Source organism: Geotrypetes seraphini, chromosome 8 (assembly GCF_902459505.1).
Source record: "Geotrypetes seraphini chromosome 8, aGeoSer1.1, whole genome shotgun sequence".
Lineage (NCBI taxonomy): Eukaryota > Metazoa > Chordata > Amphibia > Gymnophiona > Dermophiidae > Geotrypetes > Geotrypetes seraphini.
The window spans coordinates 64749617-64768618 of record NC_047091.1 but is presented as its reverse complement, the minus strand read 5'-3'; the positions used below and the strand labels follow the sequence as shown (position 1 = coordinate 64768618).

Here is a 19002-nt window from a genome sequence, read left to right as displayed (position 1 = left end):
TCTGCCGTTCTCCCCAGAGTTTTTTATTTACTCGGATAGAGTCCTTGCCGCCCCCCCTTTCCTTCCCGCGTACCTGATTACGAACTCGGCGATTCAAGCAGCCTGTGCAGCAGTCTTCACACGCTGCTTCAGGTTCTTCTACTGCCCTGATTTACTCTGGCACGTCCCTGATGACATCATCAGAGACTCGGCAGAGCAAATCAGGGCAGTAGAAGGGCCTGAAGCAGCGTGTGAAGACTGCTGCACAGGCTGCTTGAATCGCCGGGTAGGTAGTCGGGTCAGCGGCAAGGGAAGGGGGGTGAGCGGCAAAGGACTCCTCTGGTCTGTTGCGGAGGGCGGCCCGGCTCCATTTCTCAATTCGTTCTGGAGAGGGGGGGGGGGCAAATGCGCTGTGTTGGGGGGAAAGGTAGGCAGACGTGGGGACCGGGATGCGCGCTTTCACACTCATAGATTTCGCAGCTTCTGTGGTGCCTGAGCTGCAGGAGAGGGAGTGGGTTGTGCGCGGCGGGGGAGGCCCCGACTGCCCCAGCTGCAGCTTCTTCGTCGTCAGTGATGTTGGAGAGGGATTGGACTGGTGAGGAGCTTCGGGGGCTGCTGCTGTTCTTCGCTTTTCCTGAATGAGCCAGTTGCCATGTGTGATGTAAAAAGAGCGCATGCGCACTCGTGCTTGCCACTTCCCAACAGAAAGGGATCAGGGAACACGCGGAGCAAGTGCGCATGCGCGGCTAGCAAATTATTATTATAGATTCTATCTACAAGTTACTATTCATGTAATGTTATTTATCTTTAATCCTAGCATATCTCTGCTTCATTATATATATTCATTCATTTGTTTTGTGAAATCGCTGCTTTTCTCTTCCAATTGTGTTCTCCATCCCCCTCTCTATTTTTTTATCTAATAATGTATTCCCTCCCCCTCTCACCTCCTGTTTTTGCATTTGTCTGTCATAGTAAGCGAGCCCCTTGTATATTTTAATTGAACTTTTGATTATATGTTTTTATCATTGATCCTATGTAAACCGTTTAGATAACCCTGATAGATGGTATATCAAGTGCACAATAAACTTGAACTTGACAGCAGGCAGCATATTCTCACAGATGAGTGACATCAACCATGGAGGCCCAATACAGACAGTGCAAAAGTGTACTATCACTAACTTATTTAGAAGTCTCGAGACTGCGCATACGCGAGTGCCTTCCTGCCCAATGTTGGCTTGCGGAACCATCAGTTCTTCATTTTCTACAGAGCTAAAAGGACATATGTAATTGGAGTCTCTCCAAATGTGCTGTGTTTTTCCCCATTTCATGCCTTCCTGGTTAATTTTTCTTAATTTCTTTTATTTTTCTTTCATGGCATTTTATTTCTCAGGAGTTTATCTCAAAACTTTCTCTTCCCATTTTTTGGGCCTTTGGTCTGTATCGACTATTTCAGTCACAAAATCAATCGACTTTCGGAGGAAAATTTTTTTCTTATCTGCCTTGCCATAGTCAACTACCGGGGCTATGTTGTCTAGAGAAATATTTAATGTTATATTATGAGCTTTCCTTCTGCCTTTTCATTTGGCCAAGAACTCAAAAAATAAACCTTGATCATTATTAGAGGTATAAATAATAATTGGGCTATAGAGTTGATGCCCAATTTCCATTTTAAGAAGAAAATATTACCCCTCCTTATTTTTCATGGTGTCATGAACTATCAGAGATGTAGAGTTCTCAAACATATTGCCAGCCCTATTTGTTCTGGCCTTTGCTCTATTAGAGGCAAAAAATATCCAAACCACTTGGATATTTCTTGTGTGTAAATAATCTCTCATGCTAGGACAATTAATGAGTTTCCTGCAAAAATCCTATTCTCTGTCTTCTACCACTGGTTGAATATTGACCGGACCTGTCTTTATGCTCTGCAGTGTGTGATGTAATATTTATTGATATTTCTTTGGTCTCTTTTCACTGTAGGAGAAGCTAAAGACTCTGGTGTGGCACAGTGAAGCATTTCAGCAGCACCCAGAGGAGATGGAGTCCCTTTGGAATAACTATGGGGAGCTCATGTATTCTCTGTTGCCAAGGCAGAAGAATCTGGGAGTTGGGGAAAAGGTGATTCTGCTATTATCTGAGTTATCTCTATGTACAGTATATCTGTCTTCAGAAGTAGAGTGTGCATGCATGTATCTGTGCACCTGTGTATCCCACCACACTTCCTGCTACTGTCAGCTGTTCCTGTAAAATACATTGCTGCATCTTCAAGTGCTGGCAGAGGATCTTTTCCACCTGCTGGTGAAGAGTCTCATCCTGCAGATCTATTTTCCAAGTTTTATTTAGAATTTGATTAATCGCTTAATCATACTTCAAAGCGATGTACATTATTAAAAACTTGACAACTTTCAGGGGGAACAAACACGCAAACAATACTCAACGAACATGACGTACATTACAAAAAGGGAAAAAAGGTAAGAAATACAATAATTAATAGAAAAGAAACAAATAAGGGGTTAAACATCAGGAGAGGATAAATAAAAAAGAGCATAAAATTCAAAGGTCAGCCGACATTCCCATTCCCTTTATGGCAAACTGTTTATGTTTATTAAAATTTGATAGTTCTCAGCGGCTTAACATTAAAAAAGATACAGAATAAAGAAAGCAAGGAACTCCATAATGTACAGAAAAGATCTAATATCTCATCCACACTGCAATGCTGCATATCTAAATAAGGTTTCCCTCCTTATTTCCTCCACCACCATTGCAGAGTCTGTCACAGTGTGCACATAACTGTTGCTATGTATCATTTCTGATGTGCTACCAAGAGAAGGGGAATCAGCTGGACCTATTCAGAGATAAAGTTGGAATAAATCAAGGGTGCTGGGTCCTTATTGAAAGAAAGAATATAGAGAAGTTGCTGATCTGTAGCAAGGGTTCTGTGTAGACTGCAGGGTTATAGTCACATGCTAAGACAGCGGTGTCAAAGTCCCTCCTCAAGGGCCACAATCCAGTCGGGTTTTCAGGATTTCTCCAATGAATATGCATGAGATCTATTTGCATGCACTGCTTTCATTGTATGCTAATAGATCGCATGCATATTCATTGGGGAAATCCTGAAAACCCGACTGGATTGTGGCCCTCGAGGAGGGACTTTGACACCCCTGTTGTAAGGCATTGTCATCCGATGGTGCTTGTGTGTAGAGCTCTCCTTAGCTTGGAGAAATCTAATTTTAAATCTCTCTGAGCATACAGTCAGGGTTCCTCTGATATCTCAGTGACTTTCTCTCCCCAGTCCCTATTATGTCTTGAGATAATATATTGTTTTACTTTTTTTTTCTTTTTGGGGGGAGGGGGGTGGAGGAATGATGGGAGGGTGAGTGCAACTGCATACTTCTGTTGTCTACGGAGGACCCCTGTTACAAGTAAGCAGCTTCACTTTCCCGGAGACAAGCAGGGGAGATGCAGGCACACTTGTTGGTGAAGTCCTTTGACTGATTCTGTATGTTGGTACTCTCCCTTAGCATTAGTAAGCTTCTGATTTACTGGGCATGTGCAGGGAATGCCACCTACAGTGGTTCCCCCCTTGACCTGTCATTTTATTATGTTACTTCTAATGTCAAGTTGTAGCTCTCCCTTCTCTCTCAAACTGTGACACTTTGGGGTGTCACCAGTGCTGCCAGGAGGAGCTGGATGCAACTCTCCCCAGTTAAATCCCAAGTTTGGGCAGTGCCAGCTTAAAGGGAAAGAGCGGGTAGTTGCCCTGCAAAGCTGGGTTGCCTATCTGACAGTTGGGTGGGGGAAGGTAGAAGAAAAAGAGTTGCTGTGTCTCACTATAACCGGAACCTAAGAGTTCATGAAGGTGGGGATAGGTGGCAAGCCAATCAAGGAGCTAATTGGGATAATGAATATAATGGAATGTAAGGAAATATCAATCCACCTCAGCACTTAAAAGGGTAAAATAAAAGTTTTATTGAAAGGAACTTCAGGTAATAAAATAACCTTGGCTCTGCAGCTCAATATGGAGAGAACTAGAGAGGGACTAAGGCCCAGACTCACTAAAGATAGTGACTCAATCGCTGTTGGCCGATTCTCTGGCCAATTATCAAACAGCGATTGATTCACTATCAAATTTGCATGCAATTACCGACAGGTCTACAGCAGTCGGGTTTTAGGATCCTAAAACCCGATGCAAAATAGCCAAGCAAATGTTAGTGAATCGATCACTTGGCTATTTTGCATCGGGTTTTACAAATTTGCATGGCTGGATTGGAAAATGGGCGATTGAGGGGATAAACACACAGTAGTCCATTTTGTGAATTGGGTCGGTTAGCAGCAATCGTCGCTAAACCTGTGAAAACGGGTTTAGCGTCGATCGCTGAATCGGGGCCTAATTGACCAGCAATCCTATTCTGCTGTGGTTAATTAACATAGCGAGGTTAACAGGCAGAGAGAGGCTGTTTAAGTAAGGACTCTGCTGACAAGAGACTTAGAGAGAAACAGAGAGAAGGGAAGAAGCCCTGGATTAAGAGGCGCAGGAGAGCCAAGCAGACCTGGCACTGCAAATGGGGAACACTTAATGGAAAGCTCAGAGGAGCTATGCTGATCTAGCCTCTTACACACCTATACCACCCCACCCCCTCTTCTACCATCTGGCCTTATAGCTTGAAGAAAAAAAACATCCAACTGCTCCTCACAGAAATACTTCTCTGGAGAGAAGCACCAGCAACCTTAATCAGCAGCAACGGCAAAGAAAGAACTTCAGTTTTGCAGATGTTTCTCTGGGGGACTCTGACTCAGACCACTTATAATAATATTCATATTCAAAGTTCCTTCAGAAGGTCCCTGCCTCTCTCAGCCTTAACCAAAACACTACACTGGCGAACAAGCGAGACTTCCAAGCCATCTTTCAATCCTGCCAGACACCTTCTAAGAAAATCATCGCACTTCCTCAATCAGTTTCCAAGTTCCTAGACTTTAAATACAAGGTTCAAAAGGCCCCTGGTCATGATCTTCAGCAGCTACAACACCACTCAGTGGTGTCTGAGTTAGCTGTTAGGAAGGCAAAGATGTCCCAAACCCAGTTCAATGTACCACTGGGGAAGGATAGCCATCTCCTGGACTCAGTAGCCATAAGGCCTACCAGGGGAGCCATGTTTTCATCTAAGATTATAGTACATCAACTCCAAATCTTTCATTACTAACATTTGGTCCTTGGTCCTCAGCTGGATGGTGTGTCACCAGATTCTGTGTCCAATCTCCATGTCACCTTTCAAGAATCTACCTATCACCTCATGAAAACCAACTATGATGCTTATGATATGAACAACAGCTTTAGCCATTGTGGCCTAACACAATGGCTAAAGGCTTAAGGCCTCAGACCTCGGAGATGACCGGAGACAGCCTATTTGTCAAGAAAATAAAGGCCACAGTTTCACAGCTCAAAGCAGACTCTGGGTCCAGTGTCTTGACAACTGAGAAAGTCTGCTTGTCCACTCCTGCCACGTGCGCCACAGACAGTGCCACAAGGCATCTCTCCACCCACCAAAAGAGCAGCTGAGCCTCCATGTTCAGAAAGGGACTCTTCATCCCCCCGACGACTGACATAAGCCACCACCGTGGCACTGTCTGAGAACACATGGACGGCTCAGTGATGGAGCTGACTCTTGGAAGAGAAAGGTCAGCAGAATCGCCCGCAGATCCAGGCAATTGATCAACCACTTGCGCTCTGAGGGTGCCCACTGGCCCTGAACAGAGACAGACATGCACACTGCTCCCCATCCTTTGAGACTCACATCTGTCAACAAGATCACCCAGTCCAAGACCCAGAGCGGAAAACCCTGGGACAACGAGAGAGGATGCAACCATCACCCTAAACTGTTGCGCGCCACAGTTATCCAGGGCAGAGGTGCATGTAACGAGTCCTGTTGTGAATTTCAGCACAAAAGCAGGGCATCATTCAGTGGATGCAGGTGGGCTCTGGTCCAAGGAACCACATCGATCGATGCCACCATGGTCCCCAGAACCTGGAGATACTGTCAAGTCGTAGTGACGAGTGGCCAGAAGGTCCCTCCTGATGGGACACGGGCAGAGATACTTGTGTGGAAGCAAACTCTTAGGTACTCCAAATTCTGGGTGGGCTCAAGGTGACTCTTTCTGAAATTGATCATCCAAATGGACGTTGCAGCAATAGTACCACCTGATGGACAGCCTGACACCCTTCCGTCAGAGAGTGCACTCTGATCAACCAGTCATCCAGATACGGTTAAACCAGAACACCCATGAAACGCAGATGGGCCGTTGAGAAAATGGGAATGTTTTGCATAGTGGATCATTGGGGGGCGTCCCACATTCAACCTCATGGCGACGGTGTCCAAAAAGAAGTCTATCGTTTCTTCAGTTGTCTTTGAGGGGCCGGAGGCAAAGGCCTGGACGCTGTCAACCCTGGCCCCAGGAGGGTCTTCTTTATGTCTTCCTTCCATAGCCCATGATAGGATGTCTGTTGAGGTGCACAGCGACCCATGAGGGTCTGGTGATTCTGGTAGTACCCAATTAGCCTAGGCGGTCATGGCATGCCAACTTGGTTTGGCTCCAACAGGTTCGGGGGTTCAGGCTCCCTTGTCATTCTTGCCTTCTCACACAGGGTTCAATTGCGATGCAAGATATGGACCATTTTGGTCTTATGGCATGGCTCTTGAGTGCACAGCCTTGACTAGCTGGGCCTATTCTTCAGCGGTGTCCGCCATGTTGCTTCACAGCAAGCAGATGTCCATAGTGGTGGCCTTTTGCAAAGGCTTGGAGGTGTTACCGGGCCTGGTGCGCCCAGTGGATCCTTCTTTTCCATCAATTCCGCGGGTCCTGGAGTTTCTGCAAAATAGTCTGAAGTAAGGACTAGCAGTATCTTTGCTCCGGTGCAGACTGCTGGGCTTTTGGGTATGGACCTCCTTCCCTGAGGGGCTCATTGGCAGTCTATCCAGATGTAGTTTGTTTTCTATGGGGAGCGTTGCAGCTCAGGTCTCCCTTGCGCTTTCCCTGTCTAACGTGGAACCTTAAACTAGTTCTTCACTCTCTTGCCCTCTGTATGTGCCTCTAGAGCAGGTGTGTCTGATGGATCTCAAGCTCAAGATGGTCTTCCTGGTGGCTGTTTCCTCAGTCTGCATTGTTTCGGAGCTGCAGGCCCTCTCCGGCAGGGTTCCTTTTCTGTAGATTACAGATTCCACAGTGATGCTGCATATTGTTCCTTCCTTTCTTCTGAAAGTGGTTTCCACTTTCCATGTGAATCAGGAAGTCCAGCTTCCTGCTTTTGCTTCCTCTGGTTCGCAGGAGCATTACATTACATTAGTGATTTCTATTCCGCTTGTGCCTTGCGGTTCTAAGCGGATTACAAGTTAGAAGACTGGACATTTCCAGGAACGTTACAGTACATAGAATCAAGAATGCATCAAGTTACAATTGTTAGTCTGGACATTTCCAGGAGAATTGAAAGCGAAGAGTAAATATATAATAGGTTATTGTGATGAATAGTAACAATACAGTCTGGATACAGAAGTGAGTTGTACAATGTTGAGGCGTTGCTGTGGTGGTGGTGGTGGTGTTCATGAGAGTATTTTCTAGTGCTATAGTGAGGTTAAGATGATGGTGTTGCAGTCCTTGGTTGTGCACAGAAGTTTATTGCAGTATTTGGAGGTCACCAATGAGTTTCGCCTCTCTGACCACCTGTTTGTCTTGGCGGGTCTTGACTGCAGAGGGAAGCCAACTTCTATGGCTTCCATTTCCAGGTGGGTTTGCATGGCCATTTCCATAGCTTATGTGGCGGTCAGAAAGAGGCCCCCTCTGGGGTCCAGGCTTCTTCAACCAGAGGGGTTTTCCTCCTCTTGTCGGAGTCGTCTGCTGTTTCTTTGGATGAAATTTGCAGGGCCGCTACCTGGTCCTCCTTGCATACATTCACCAAGTTTTACAGGATCGATGTTGTGGCCAAGCAGGATGCTGCTTTTGGTTCCTCTGTGTTGGCAGTGGGCTCATCAGTCCCACCCTGAATTTTCAGGACTGCTCTGTTACTTCCCACTGGACCCGGAATAAAGTGGGATTATACAAAGAATGAAAGATTAGGTTCTTACCTCTGCTAATCTTCTTTCTTGTAAATCCACACTTTATTCCGGGAACCCGCCCTATACTTGTTGATTCGCCGATTGTCTGCCTTTACAAATACTTGTGAGCTGTGTTTCTGTCCAGTTTATTTTAGAGTGCCATCAGAATAGGGTTAGCACTCAGTTTAGGGGGGTCACCAGTTAGGGCCCCCCCCTTCTGTCAGTGCATTTTGTTTCTACTTATAGCACTGTTATTGTCATTCAAGTTACTGATGTTTGTTATCCTGATTTGATTATGTTCCCTTTTTTTGCTGTTTTGCATTTATAATTGTGAGCAGAATATCAGTTATCGGATAGAAAACAGAGGGTAGGGTTAAATGGTCTTTTTTCTCAATGGAGGAAAGTAAACAGTGGAGTGCCGCAGGGGTCTGTACTGGGACCAGTGCTATTTAACTTATTTATAAATGATCTGGAAATTGGAACGATCTGGAAATTAAATGATCTGGAAATTAAATTTGCAGATGACACTAAACTGTTCAAAGTTGTTAAAACGCATGTGGATTGTGACAAATTGCAGGCGGTCCTTAGGAAACTGGAAGACTGAGCATCGAAATGGCAGATGAAATTTAATGTGGACAAATGCAAAGTAATGCACATTGGGAAGAATAACCTGAATCACAGTTATCGGATGCTAGGATCCACCTTGGGATTAGCGCCCAAGAAAAAGATCTGGGTGTCATCGTAGACAATATGATGAAATCTTCCGCCCAATGTGTGGCGGCGGCCAAAAAAGCAAATAGGATGTTAGGAATTATTTAAAAAGGGATGGTTAACAAGACTAAGAATGTTATAATGCCCCTGTATCGCTCCATGCTGCGACCTCATTTGGAGTATTGCGTTCAATTCTGGTCTCCTTATCTCAAGAAAGATATAGTGGCACTAGAAAAGGTTCAAAGAAGAGTGACCAAGATGGTAAAGGGGATGGAACTCCTATCGTACGAGGAAAGACTAAAATGGTTAGCGCTCTTCAGCTTGGCAAAGAGAAGGCTGAGGGGAGATATGATTGAAGTCTACAAAATCCTGAGTGGAGTAGAACGGGTACAAGTGGATCGATTTATTTATTAATTTTTTTTAAATCCGTCAAAAATTACAAAGACTAGGGAACACTCGATGAAGTTAAAGGGAAATACTTTTAAAACCAATTGGAGGAATTTTTTTTTCACTCGGAGAATAATTAAGCTCTGGAACGCAATGCCAGAGGATGTGGTAAGAACGGATAGTGTAGCTGGTTTCAAGAAAGGTTTGGACAAGTTCCTTGAGGAAAAGTCCATAGTCTGTTATTGAGAAAGACACGGGGGAAATCACCGCTTGCCTTGTATTGGTATAATGGAATAAGGGTTTTGGCCAGGTACTAGTGACCTGGATTGGCCACCGTGAGAATGGGCTACTGGGCTTGATGGACCATTGGTCTGACCCAGTAAAACTATTGTTATGTTCTTATGTTAATATACTTACTTGTCGGGGAGTGTCCCCGTACCCCTCTCTCTCTTTTCTTATCCTCTACAGATGTTCCTGGCTGCTTTCAGACTGACTGGTGAGCATGCTCAGAAAGGAGGTATGTAAGAGAGGGGGGGAAAAGCCTTTGAAATTTTAAGGCTTCCTACAGACCCTGGCAGGCAGAGGGAAATAACCCACTGGTCTCGGAATAAAGTGTGGATTTACAAGAAAGAAGATTAGCAGAGGTAAGAACCTAATCTTTCGTTTAAAGAGAGGGTAGACTGAATAGATTATTCGGGTCTTTATCTGCCATCATTTACTATGTTACTTATTGGCTTCAGGTCTCAAGACTTATTCAGTGCGTTTTCATTTGTCCACGATATCCTCCTATCATGCCCCTGGTGGATGGGAAACCAATCTCACAACAACCCCTATTATCAAAATTCCTCAGAGGCCTCACCAGTCTCCGACCTCTTCTTGACCCACTTCCGCCATGGGAAGGGGAAAGCCCACCATTTTGAAAAGGCGGGTCTGCCTGTCGGAGAGAGTAGACATCCCTCTGGCTAGCCTTTGTTGTAGACGTACCGGGGGTGGGGGGAGAAGGGGGTTGGTGGAGGATCCCAGCGAGGAGGGAGTGGGCATCCCTTTGCCATATTCATATGTGTACTTGCAAGAAGCATTTGATACTTTAGTTGTCTTGTGAAGTAACAAAAGTCCTTGTATTTACACTGGGGTTTTTTTCTGTCTGATCTGTTTCTGTTATCTGTCTCTGGTAGGGTATAAGCACATACTTCTCTGAGAACTGCACAATGGAAGATGCTGAACTTGCACAGAAATTCCTGGACTCTAAGGTACTAAGAATTTATTTTCTAATTGGATCACAATACCATCTAGTTCTCATAAGGAATCCTTCCCATAAGGCCTCGTTCCTTGCTTCCTTCTGTCTAGCTTTCACCAGGGATCCTCCTCTACAAGGTCTTTCCATTTACAGTAGAGAATGAAATGGTCAAATTTTTCCCTGTCCCCACAGGAACTAGTTTCCCCATCCCATCCACACGAGTTTTGTCCCTGTCCCTGCCCATTCCTGTAAGCTCTGCCTTAACCGCACAAGCCTCGAACACATGATTTTAATGTGTTTGAGGCTTGTGCAGATGAGGACAGAGCATGCAGGAATGGGGCAGGGACAGGAAAAGAATTTGCTGGGACTTGAAAATGAGTTCCTGCAGGGACTGGGAAAAATTTGTTCCTGTGTCATTCTTTTGTTTACAGGCTCCCCAGTGGTTCTTCTAGAGGATTTAAAATCTTTTTTGACTCTACTTGCTGTCCTCAAAATAATAAGCCAAGAATGTATTTAATTTATTTAAAATTCTTATGTGCTGCCTACATGCTTCCAGTTAAGCAAGGCACAATAAAACATAAAATGACTCGCTGGGTTAGGAATTTTTTGAGTAGAAGGCAACAAAGGGTAGTTGTATATGGAGCTCACTCTGAGGAAAGGGACATTACCAGTGGTGTGCCACAAGGATTGTTTCTTGGCCAATTTCTTTTTAACATTTTTGTCAGCAATATAGTGGAAGGGCTGTGTGGTAAGGTTTGCCTCTTTGTGGATGATACAAAAGTCTGCAATGGGGTAGGCATCTCTGTCCATGAGGAAGGACCTAGCAAAGCTTGAAGAATGGTTTAGAATTTGTCAGTTAAGATTTAATGCTGAAAAATGCAGTCATGGATTTAGGCTACAAAACATAAGGGAGCCGTGCAATGTAGGGGAAGAAGTACTGTATATGAAAGAGAAGCTGAACTTGGAGGTGATAATATGTGATGAACTTAAGATGGCCAAACAGGCAGAAAAGGCAATGGCAAAAGCCAGAACAATGCTTGGGTGTACAGGGAGAGGAATGACCAGCAAGAAAAAAGGAAGAAATAATGCTTCTGTATAGGTCTCTGGTGAGACCTCATTTAGAGTTCTGTGTATAATTCTGTAGACTGCATCTTCAAAAAGATATCAACATAATGAGTCTGAATACTAAAAAGGTCAGTAGTCTTTGCCACAGAGTATATAGGGAAAAATTTAAAGATCGCAATATGCTCTTTGGAAGAAAGGCAGGAGAGGGGAGATGTTTACCGTATTTTCGCGGATATAACGCGCGCGTTATACGTGATTTTACGTACCGCGCATACCCCTCGCGCGTTATATGCCTGAGCGCGGTATAGAAAAGTTTTTAAACATAGTTCCCACCCCGCCCGACTCACCCCCCCAGCAGGACCGCTCGCACCCCCACCCCGAACGACCGCTCGCACGCGCTCCCACCCGCACCCGCATCCACGATCGGAGCAAGAGGGAGCCCAAGCCCTCTTGCCCGGCCGACTCCCCGACGTCCGATACATCCCCCCCCCCCGGCAGGACCACTCGCACCCTCACCCCGAAGGACCGCCGACTCCCCAACAATATCGGGCCAGGAGGGAGCCCAAACCCTCCTGGCCACGGCGACCCCCTAACCCCACCCCGCACTACATTACGGGCAGGAGGGATCCCAGGCCCTCCTGCCCTCGACGCAAACCCCCTCCCCCGAACGACCGCCCCCCCCCAAGAACCTCCGCCCGTCCCCCAGCCGACCCGCGACCCCCCTGGCCGACCCCCACGACACCCCCACCCGCCTTCCCCGTACCTTTGTGTAGTTGGGCCAGAAGGGAGCCCAAACCCTCCTGGCCACGGCGACCCCCTAACCCCACCCCGCACTACATTACGGGCAGGAGGGATCCCAGGCCCTCCTGCCCTCGACGCAAACCCCCCTCCCTCCAACGACCGCCCCCCCCCAAGAACCTCCGACCGACCCGCGACCCCCCTGGCCGACCCCCCCACCCCCCTTCCCCGTACCTTTGGAAGTTGGCCGGACAGACGGGAGCCAAACCCGCCTGTCCGGCAGGCAGCCAACGAAGGAATGAGGCCGGATTGGCCCATCCGTCCTAAAGCTCCGCCTACTGGTGGGGCCTAAGGCGCGTGGGCCAATCAGAATAGGCCCTGGAGCCTTAGGTCCCACCTGGGGGCGCGGCCTGAGGCACATGGTCGGGTTTGGCCCATGTGCCTCAGGCCGCGCCCCCAGGTGGGACCTAAGGCTCCAGGGCCTATTCTGATTGGCCCACGCGCCTTAGGCCCCACCAGTAGGCGGAGCTTTAGGACGGATGGGCCAATCCGGCCTCATTCCTTCGTTGGCTGCCTGCCGGACAGGCGGGTTTGGCTCCCGTCTGTCCGGCCAACTTCCAAAGGTACGGGGAAGGGGGGTGGGGGGGTCGTGGGGGTCGGCCAGGGGGGTCGCGGGTCGGCTGGAGGGGAGGGGGGTTTGCGTCGAGGGCAGGAGGGCCTGGGATCCCTCCTGCCCGTAATGTAGTGCGGGGTGGGGTTAGGGGGTCGCCGTGGCCAGGAGGGTTTGGGCTCCCTCCTGGCCCGATATTGTTGGGGAGTCGGCGGTCCTTCGGGGTAAGGGTGCGAGTGGTCCTGCCGGGGGGGGGGGGGATGTATCGGACGTCGGGGGGGGCATCAGGCTTTCAGGATGGGGACAGACCTTCAAGGGGGGACAGGACTTCAAGGGAGGACAGTGCACGGAAAGTCAGGGGGGGTGAACGGAGAGTCGGGACAGCGCACGGAAAGTCAGGGCAGTGCACGGAAGTCAGGGGGGGTGAACGGAGAGTCGGGACAGCGCACGGAAAGTCAGGGCGGGCGAAAGGAGAGTCGGGCAGCATGCGCGTTATATGTCTGAGCGCGGTATAGAAAAGTTTTTGTACATATCATCGTGATTTCTGCGCGCTATACCCCTGTGCGCGTTTTACAATGGTGCGCGTTATATCCGCGAAAATACGGTAAATACCTCTGTCGCATAAATGCACAGGAGGCAATCCTCTTTCAATTAAAAGGAACTGCTGCAATGATGGAGCATAAGAAGAAGGTGAAAGGGGACAAACTCGGGTATAACCTAAAGAAATAACTTTTTCACAGAAAGGTTGGTGAATACATGGAATCTCCCAGTGGAGGTGATAGAAACAAAGTCTGTATCTGAATTCAATCAAGCTTGGAACAACTACATAGGATCTCTAAGGGAGAGGAAAGGATAGTAGATGCTGTGAATGGGGAAACTGCATAGGCCTTATGGTCTTTTTCTGCCTTCATTTTTCTCTGTTTCTGTAAGACTAATAAAATAGAAACCTAAATCCTGATAAAAAGAGAATCCTGCCTTCCTTTCCCTCTACCCCTCCCTGGAATGGAATCTAGACTTTTGACTCAGGAGCGGGACCTTCAAGTACTAACACCTGACATATTCCCCCCCCCCTTTTTCTTTCAGAACATCAGTGCCTATAACACCCGCCTCTTTAAGACTGAGGCCAGTGACGAGCCATGCTACTACGAGGTCCGGCTCGCCTCAGCTGCCATGAATGGTGAGTACCCTTCTGAACAGAGGCAGGAACTGTTTACAGCTGCTTTATCAGTTCTGCACACTTCCTCATTTTCTTAAAGGGAAAGAGGAAAGGAATATTGTAGTTAACTTATACTTTGTTTTTTACTTAGTAACATAGTAAATGACAGTAGATAAAGACCTGAATGATACATCCAGTCTGCCCTGTAATCACAATTTCAAGATTAAATTAAAATGTCTTTATTTCTTTGTTATTTCTGGGCCATAGACCTTAGAAGTCTACCTGGTACTAACCTTAGTTTCCTACTACGGGAGTTACTTGTCACTCAAGGTTAGTTACATTCAGGTATAGTATATATTTTTCTGTCCCTGAGGGCTCACAATCTATGTTTGTATCTGAGGCAGTGGAGGATTAAATCTCTTGCCCAGAATCACAAGAAGCCACATTGGGATTTGAACCAAGACCATATCCAGCATTTCCAACCCTTATCTAGGTGCTACGCAGAAGAGACAAAAGTAACATTTCCTTGTGTCCATCAATAGATCAGTTTAGAAGTTGTGGATTATGCCTGTCTGCGTACAGGTTAGGCTAAAGAAGACAAAATTGAACTCTGTCAAAAGTTACACTGTGCAGGTGATCTAGTTCTGTATTCTGTATTTCCAGCAGATGTAAGATAGTTTCTTATGTAGCTCCTGGACTGTTCTGCAGATGCTTGCTCCTGGTTCCAGTTGAGCTGAGGTTTAGGCTTTCTGTTCTGCCTACTTGGGGGCATATCTAGTAATGCTAGGTTCATCTCCTCCCACTCCTATCTTCTTCCTCCTGCCTTCTCCTTTACAAGTAAAAGGAAAAAAAAGAGAAGTGAATTCTGGCATTTTTGCTTCTTTTAACATCTGTATATGTTGAAGCCTTGGCCATGTCTTCAGAAAGAGATGTGTCTATGCACTCCTACCAGCAGGTGTAGATTGAGAGCTAAAGACTTGTGCTGAAGCCTGTAAGATAGCTGTGCATTCCCTCCTAGAATCAGTATTTCTTAGTCTCCCAGCAGGTGGTAGAGATGCAAGCCTGTGCAGTCTCGTCTGGTCTGGTAGGCCTTATTTAAGAAAATAAAAAATATGATTTATTTTTTCTGCTCCTGCTTCTTTTTTGCTGCTCATTGGGATTGTGGCCCCTTTGTGCCCCAGGAATGTCAACCTCTCTCCCCTTCCCTCCCTCCCTCTACCTTCTAGTTCCTTGTCCCTGAGCGGTTTCCTTCTGTGGAAGTCATTTTATGCCTTGGCCCCTTAGGTTGCCTGGGTGCCTGTGAGAGATGATTTGCAACATAAAAAAAAAAAAATCAATAGGACCTTAATATTAGCAAAGAAAAATAAATGCTTCCATTAGTTTTGGCAGTGCTCTGTGGCTGTTGTATTTGTGGCCTTACCTTTTGCAGGCAAATTTTTCTTTGTTGCACATTCTCACAACTCCCCCTCCTACAGCAGCATGAATTTGGTAAAAGAATCACATCAAGTGCTTAGATGAGGCCAGTGCTTGTAAGCATTGTCAGCACTTTGTCTGTCCCCTGAGGAAAGCTGGGATCAGCATCAGAAAGCAGCTAATATAAGTACTCTTGAGATGGTCGTGGTCTTGATTTCGGTGGGAGCCACTGCCATTTTAAATCCCGTAGTGGTTTCACCTCAGACTCCATGACTAGAGGCAGCTCTTTTATCTTCAAGGTCTCAGGTACAGGCAGAACTGGGGGAAGCCTTGGTATTGGCTTCTCCACAGATTTGTTCTTATGTATAAGGATTTTTTTCAATGGCAGTCTGGGAAGCCAGAAACACCAGAGCCTAGAAGGGCTTGTCCCCTTCGTTCAAGAAGCAGAAGCGTATCAAGGAAGGGGAGGAGAAGGACAATGATTTCCTGGTCTCTGCTTCACTTACTTTTGAAGATGAGCAGTTTATGAGGGATGAAAAACCATTCACCTACGGATGCTGGATGTGTGGATCCCTGGGAAAAGAATTTTTCACTGTGAAGACTTTCAGGAGCAGATAGTGCAGGTGTCTTTAGTTCTTAAATTTGATGAGGAGCAGACAGCCCTTAAAGTTGACCCTCTGGTGAAAGGTATTCAGAAGGCTTAATCAGTCCTTTCCTTTGCATCAGGACATTAGGGATATCATCCAGGCTTAGTGGAATTCTCCAGATGCTGCAGCTATTACGCTCTGGTGAAGCTCTGTTTTATTCTGGAACAAGATCACTAATCTCTGTGTCAACCTATGGCAGATGCAGAGGTTTCGACAGTGATGAAGAAAAATACAGTCCTGGTGAATGATGGTGCAGCCCTGAAACACCCTAAGCACCACAGGGCAGAGTCTCTTAAACAGAGTATTGATATTTTTACCCTCGTGGTACAAGCTATCATTGCTTTTGGATTTATTGATGACCCACCCCAGCTAATGCAGAACCTGCACCACCTGCATATTGGCCTGTACGCTTTCCCGGACAGACTTCACCTGGATCAGCCAATTGTCTAGATAAGGGTTTATAAGGAAACCTTTCTTCTATCCGAGTTGCAGCCACCATCACCATCACCTTGGAAAAGGTGTGGAAAGCAGTTTCCAGCCCAAAGGGAAGCACACAAAATTGCAAGTGCTGACCCAAAATTGCAAAGTGAAGGAATTGCTGATGACACATCTGGATAGGAATATGTAGATAAGCATTAGAGAATGACACGGGGAAAAAATCTGTCCCCGTCACCGCCCCGTCACTGGCCCACCATCCTCTGCACCGCCCCGTCACCGCCGTTCCCTTCACCGCCCCGTCACCGTCACCGCCATCCCTTTCACCGCCCCGTCACCGCCACTGCCATCCCATTCACCGCCCCGTCACCGTCCCCGCTGCATCCATGTAAGCCTTTGTACTGTAATATTTAGCTTATTCCTTTCTTATAAATCAAAGTTCCTGCTGCTGAACTAGAGAAAGAGATGTTCAGCTGGCAGGGCTTTGTTTATAAATTTTTATCAACACAACTAATATACTATTTTATCCTAAAGCAAAAAATAAATAAATAAATATAATTTTTTTTTCTACCTTTGTTGTCTGGTTTCTGCTTTCCACATCTTCTCATTGAATTTCTTCCATCCACTGTGTGTCTTCTCTCTGCGTCTTCCATTTGCTGTTACTGTGCCTCTCCCTTAACCCCCCCCCCCAATTGGTCTAGCACCCATCTTCTTCCCTCCGCTCCCGCATAGTCTGGCATCTGTCTTCTTCCCACTCTGTCTTCCACATTTCCCTTGGGGGTCTGTTCCTCTCCACCCTCCTTCAATGTCTGTTCTATTCCTTTCCACCACCACCCTTCCCTCCCTCCTTTACCATCTGTTCCTTTCTACTACCCTTCAGCTCCTCTCGCGTGGCCTATCTACCTTCCTTCCTCTTATTTTCATGGCACGTTACAATGTAATTTGTGCAAGCCACTGGAGCCTGCAAGCTCGGTCCCTGTCCCATCCCCACAAACCATCTCGCTTCTGTGCTCCTATTTTCTCCATTTCTAATATCTCCCCTATGTATCTGTCATTGCCCCCCCTGTGTCCATATACCATCCCCAAGGCATGTCCCCTTTATGTCTCTGTCCCTATGCCCCATGCACATAATTTCCCCTCTTTCTGTTACCTTCCTGTGTCCAGATTTCCCCTATCTTCCTCTTCCATACCAGTGTGTCTCTTCTTTTCAACCCCATCTAGCTTTTTTCCCTCTTTCTTCCCCCCCCCCCCCCATGCTTCTAGCATCTGGCTCACCTGCCAGTCCTTCCCTTTCTTTCCTGCTGTGGGTTTTTCTTTCCGACTTCATCCCCTTGGCCCAGAATCCTTTTCCCTTTCACTCCCTCCTTCCAATTTGAGCCGGGAACACTAGCGATCACACGGTCCCCGCAGCCACTACCTGCCTGCCCAATCGATCCTAGTGTTTAGCCAGCTCTCTCCCTTCTCCTCACCTTAGTTTATAGGTTTTCTTTTTCGGCGACCTGCACGCTTTCCCAAAGAGCCGCGCACGCGCGGCTGCTCAGTGTTCAATCTTCTGCTCTGCTGCAACTTCCTGTTTCCGGTTGCGTCAGAGCAGAAGATCGAAACTGAGCAGCAGCGGGTGCGTGGCTCTCTGATAGCGTGCGGGTCGCCGAAAAAGAAAATCTACAAACTAAGGTGAGGAGAAGGGAGAGAGCTGGCTAAACACTAGAATCGATTGGGCAGGCGGGTGTGAGCTGCGGGGACCGCGCGATCCTTCATGCCTCACTGCGGGGACAAGACCATTCACCGCCCCGCGGGCGGTGAATGGCCTTGTCCCCGTCGCCGCAGCGACTGCTAGTTTTCTTCCCCGTTTTCGGCGGGTGACCCGCGGCTAAAATGCGGTGGCCGCGGGTAAACCGCCACCGTGTCATTCTCTAATAAGCATCTCTCGGATCAAAAGGAGGCCAGAAACCCACTTGCTTCTGAGGAGGTCTGCTGCAATCATATATAGCATTGGCAAGAAACGTACACATTTTCTTTGGGCTGAGAAGGTGCTTGACAGGCCATTGGATATGGACCTGATGTTTGCTGGTCGGCACCTCACTCCGTGAGGGTACATATCCCTGATGCAGTTATCAGCGAAACACTGACTGGTCGCCATTGGAGGATGATTTGAGAACAGTGTAGAATTCCAGTGTAAAACAGAATGGAGTATTTGCAGTGAACTAGGATGAGGAAAGATAAGTAGCTGAATTAATTTTTCCCCATGTTTGAAAGGAGACGTTTTCTCTATGGATTTAATTGAATTAATCTAAGAACTGTGCCTTTGAGTTAACAGTCATCTTTAATACAAGCATGAGTATAAGCATTAATATAAATTGACATTTGCATAATTTAAATTAGGAAGGTGGGGGCACAAGACGGTTTTTTGAACCGATGAGGTAGATTCCCTTTCCAGTCTACATGAAGACTTGTTCTGGCAGTAGATGGGGATCTGAGGCTTTTTCCTCCTTTTGTAAATGCCAATACGCCAGAGTGATATAACACTGTGTATAGGTCTGTGG

General features: G+C 46.9%; 1 protein-coding gene across 2 annotated transcripts in view; it reads left to right on the top strand.

Annotated features, from left to right (window-relative positions):
- DPP3 (dipeptidyl peptidase 3) overlaps positions 1 to 19002 on the top strand; it is a 165437-nt gene that overhangs the window by 59503 nt on the left and 86932 nt on the right. For both annotated transcript variants that reach the window (XM_033954494.1, XM_033954495.1), the window contains exons 4-6: positions 1957 to 2094; positions 10334 to 10408; positions 13892 to 13985. In XM_033954494.1, the coding sequence (XP_033810385.1) occupies positions 1957 to 2094; positions 10334 to 10408; positions 13892 to 13985 (307 nt within the window). The remainder of the gene's footprint in view (positions 1 to 1956; positions 2095 to 10333; positions 10409 to 13891; positions 13986 to 19002) is intronic.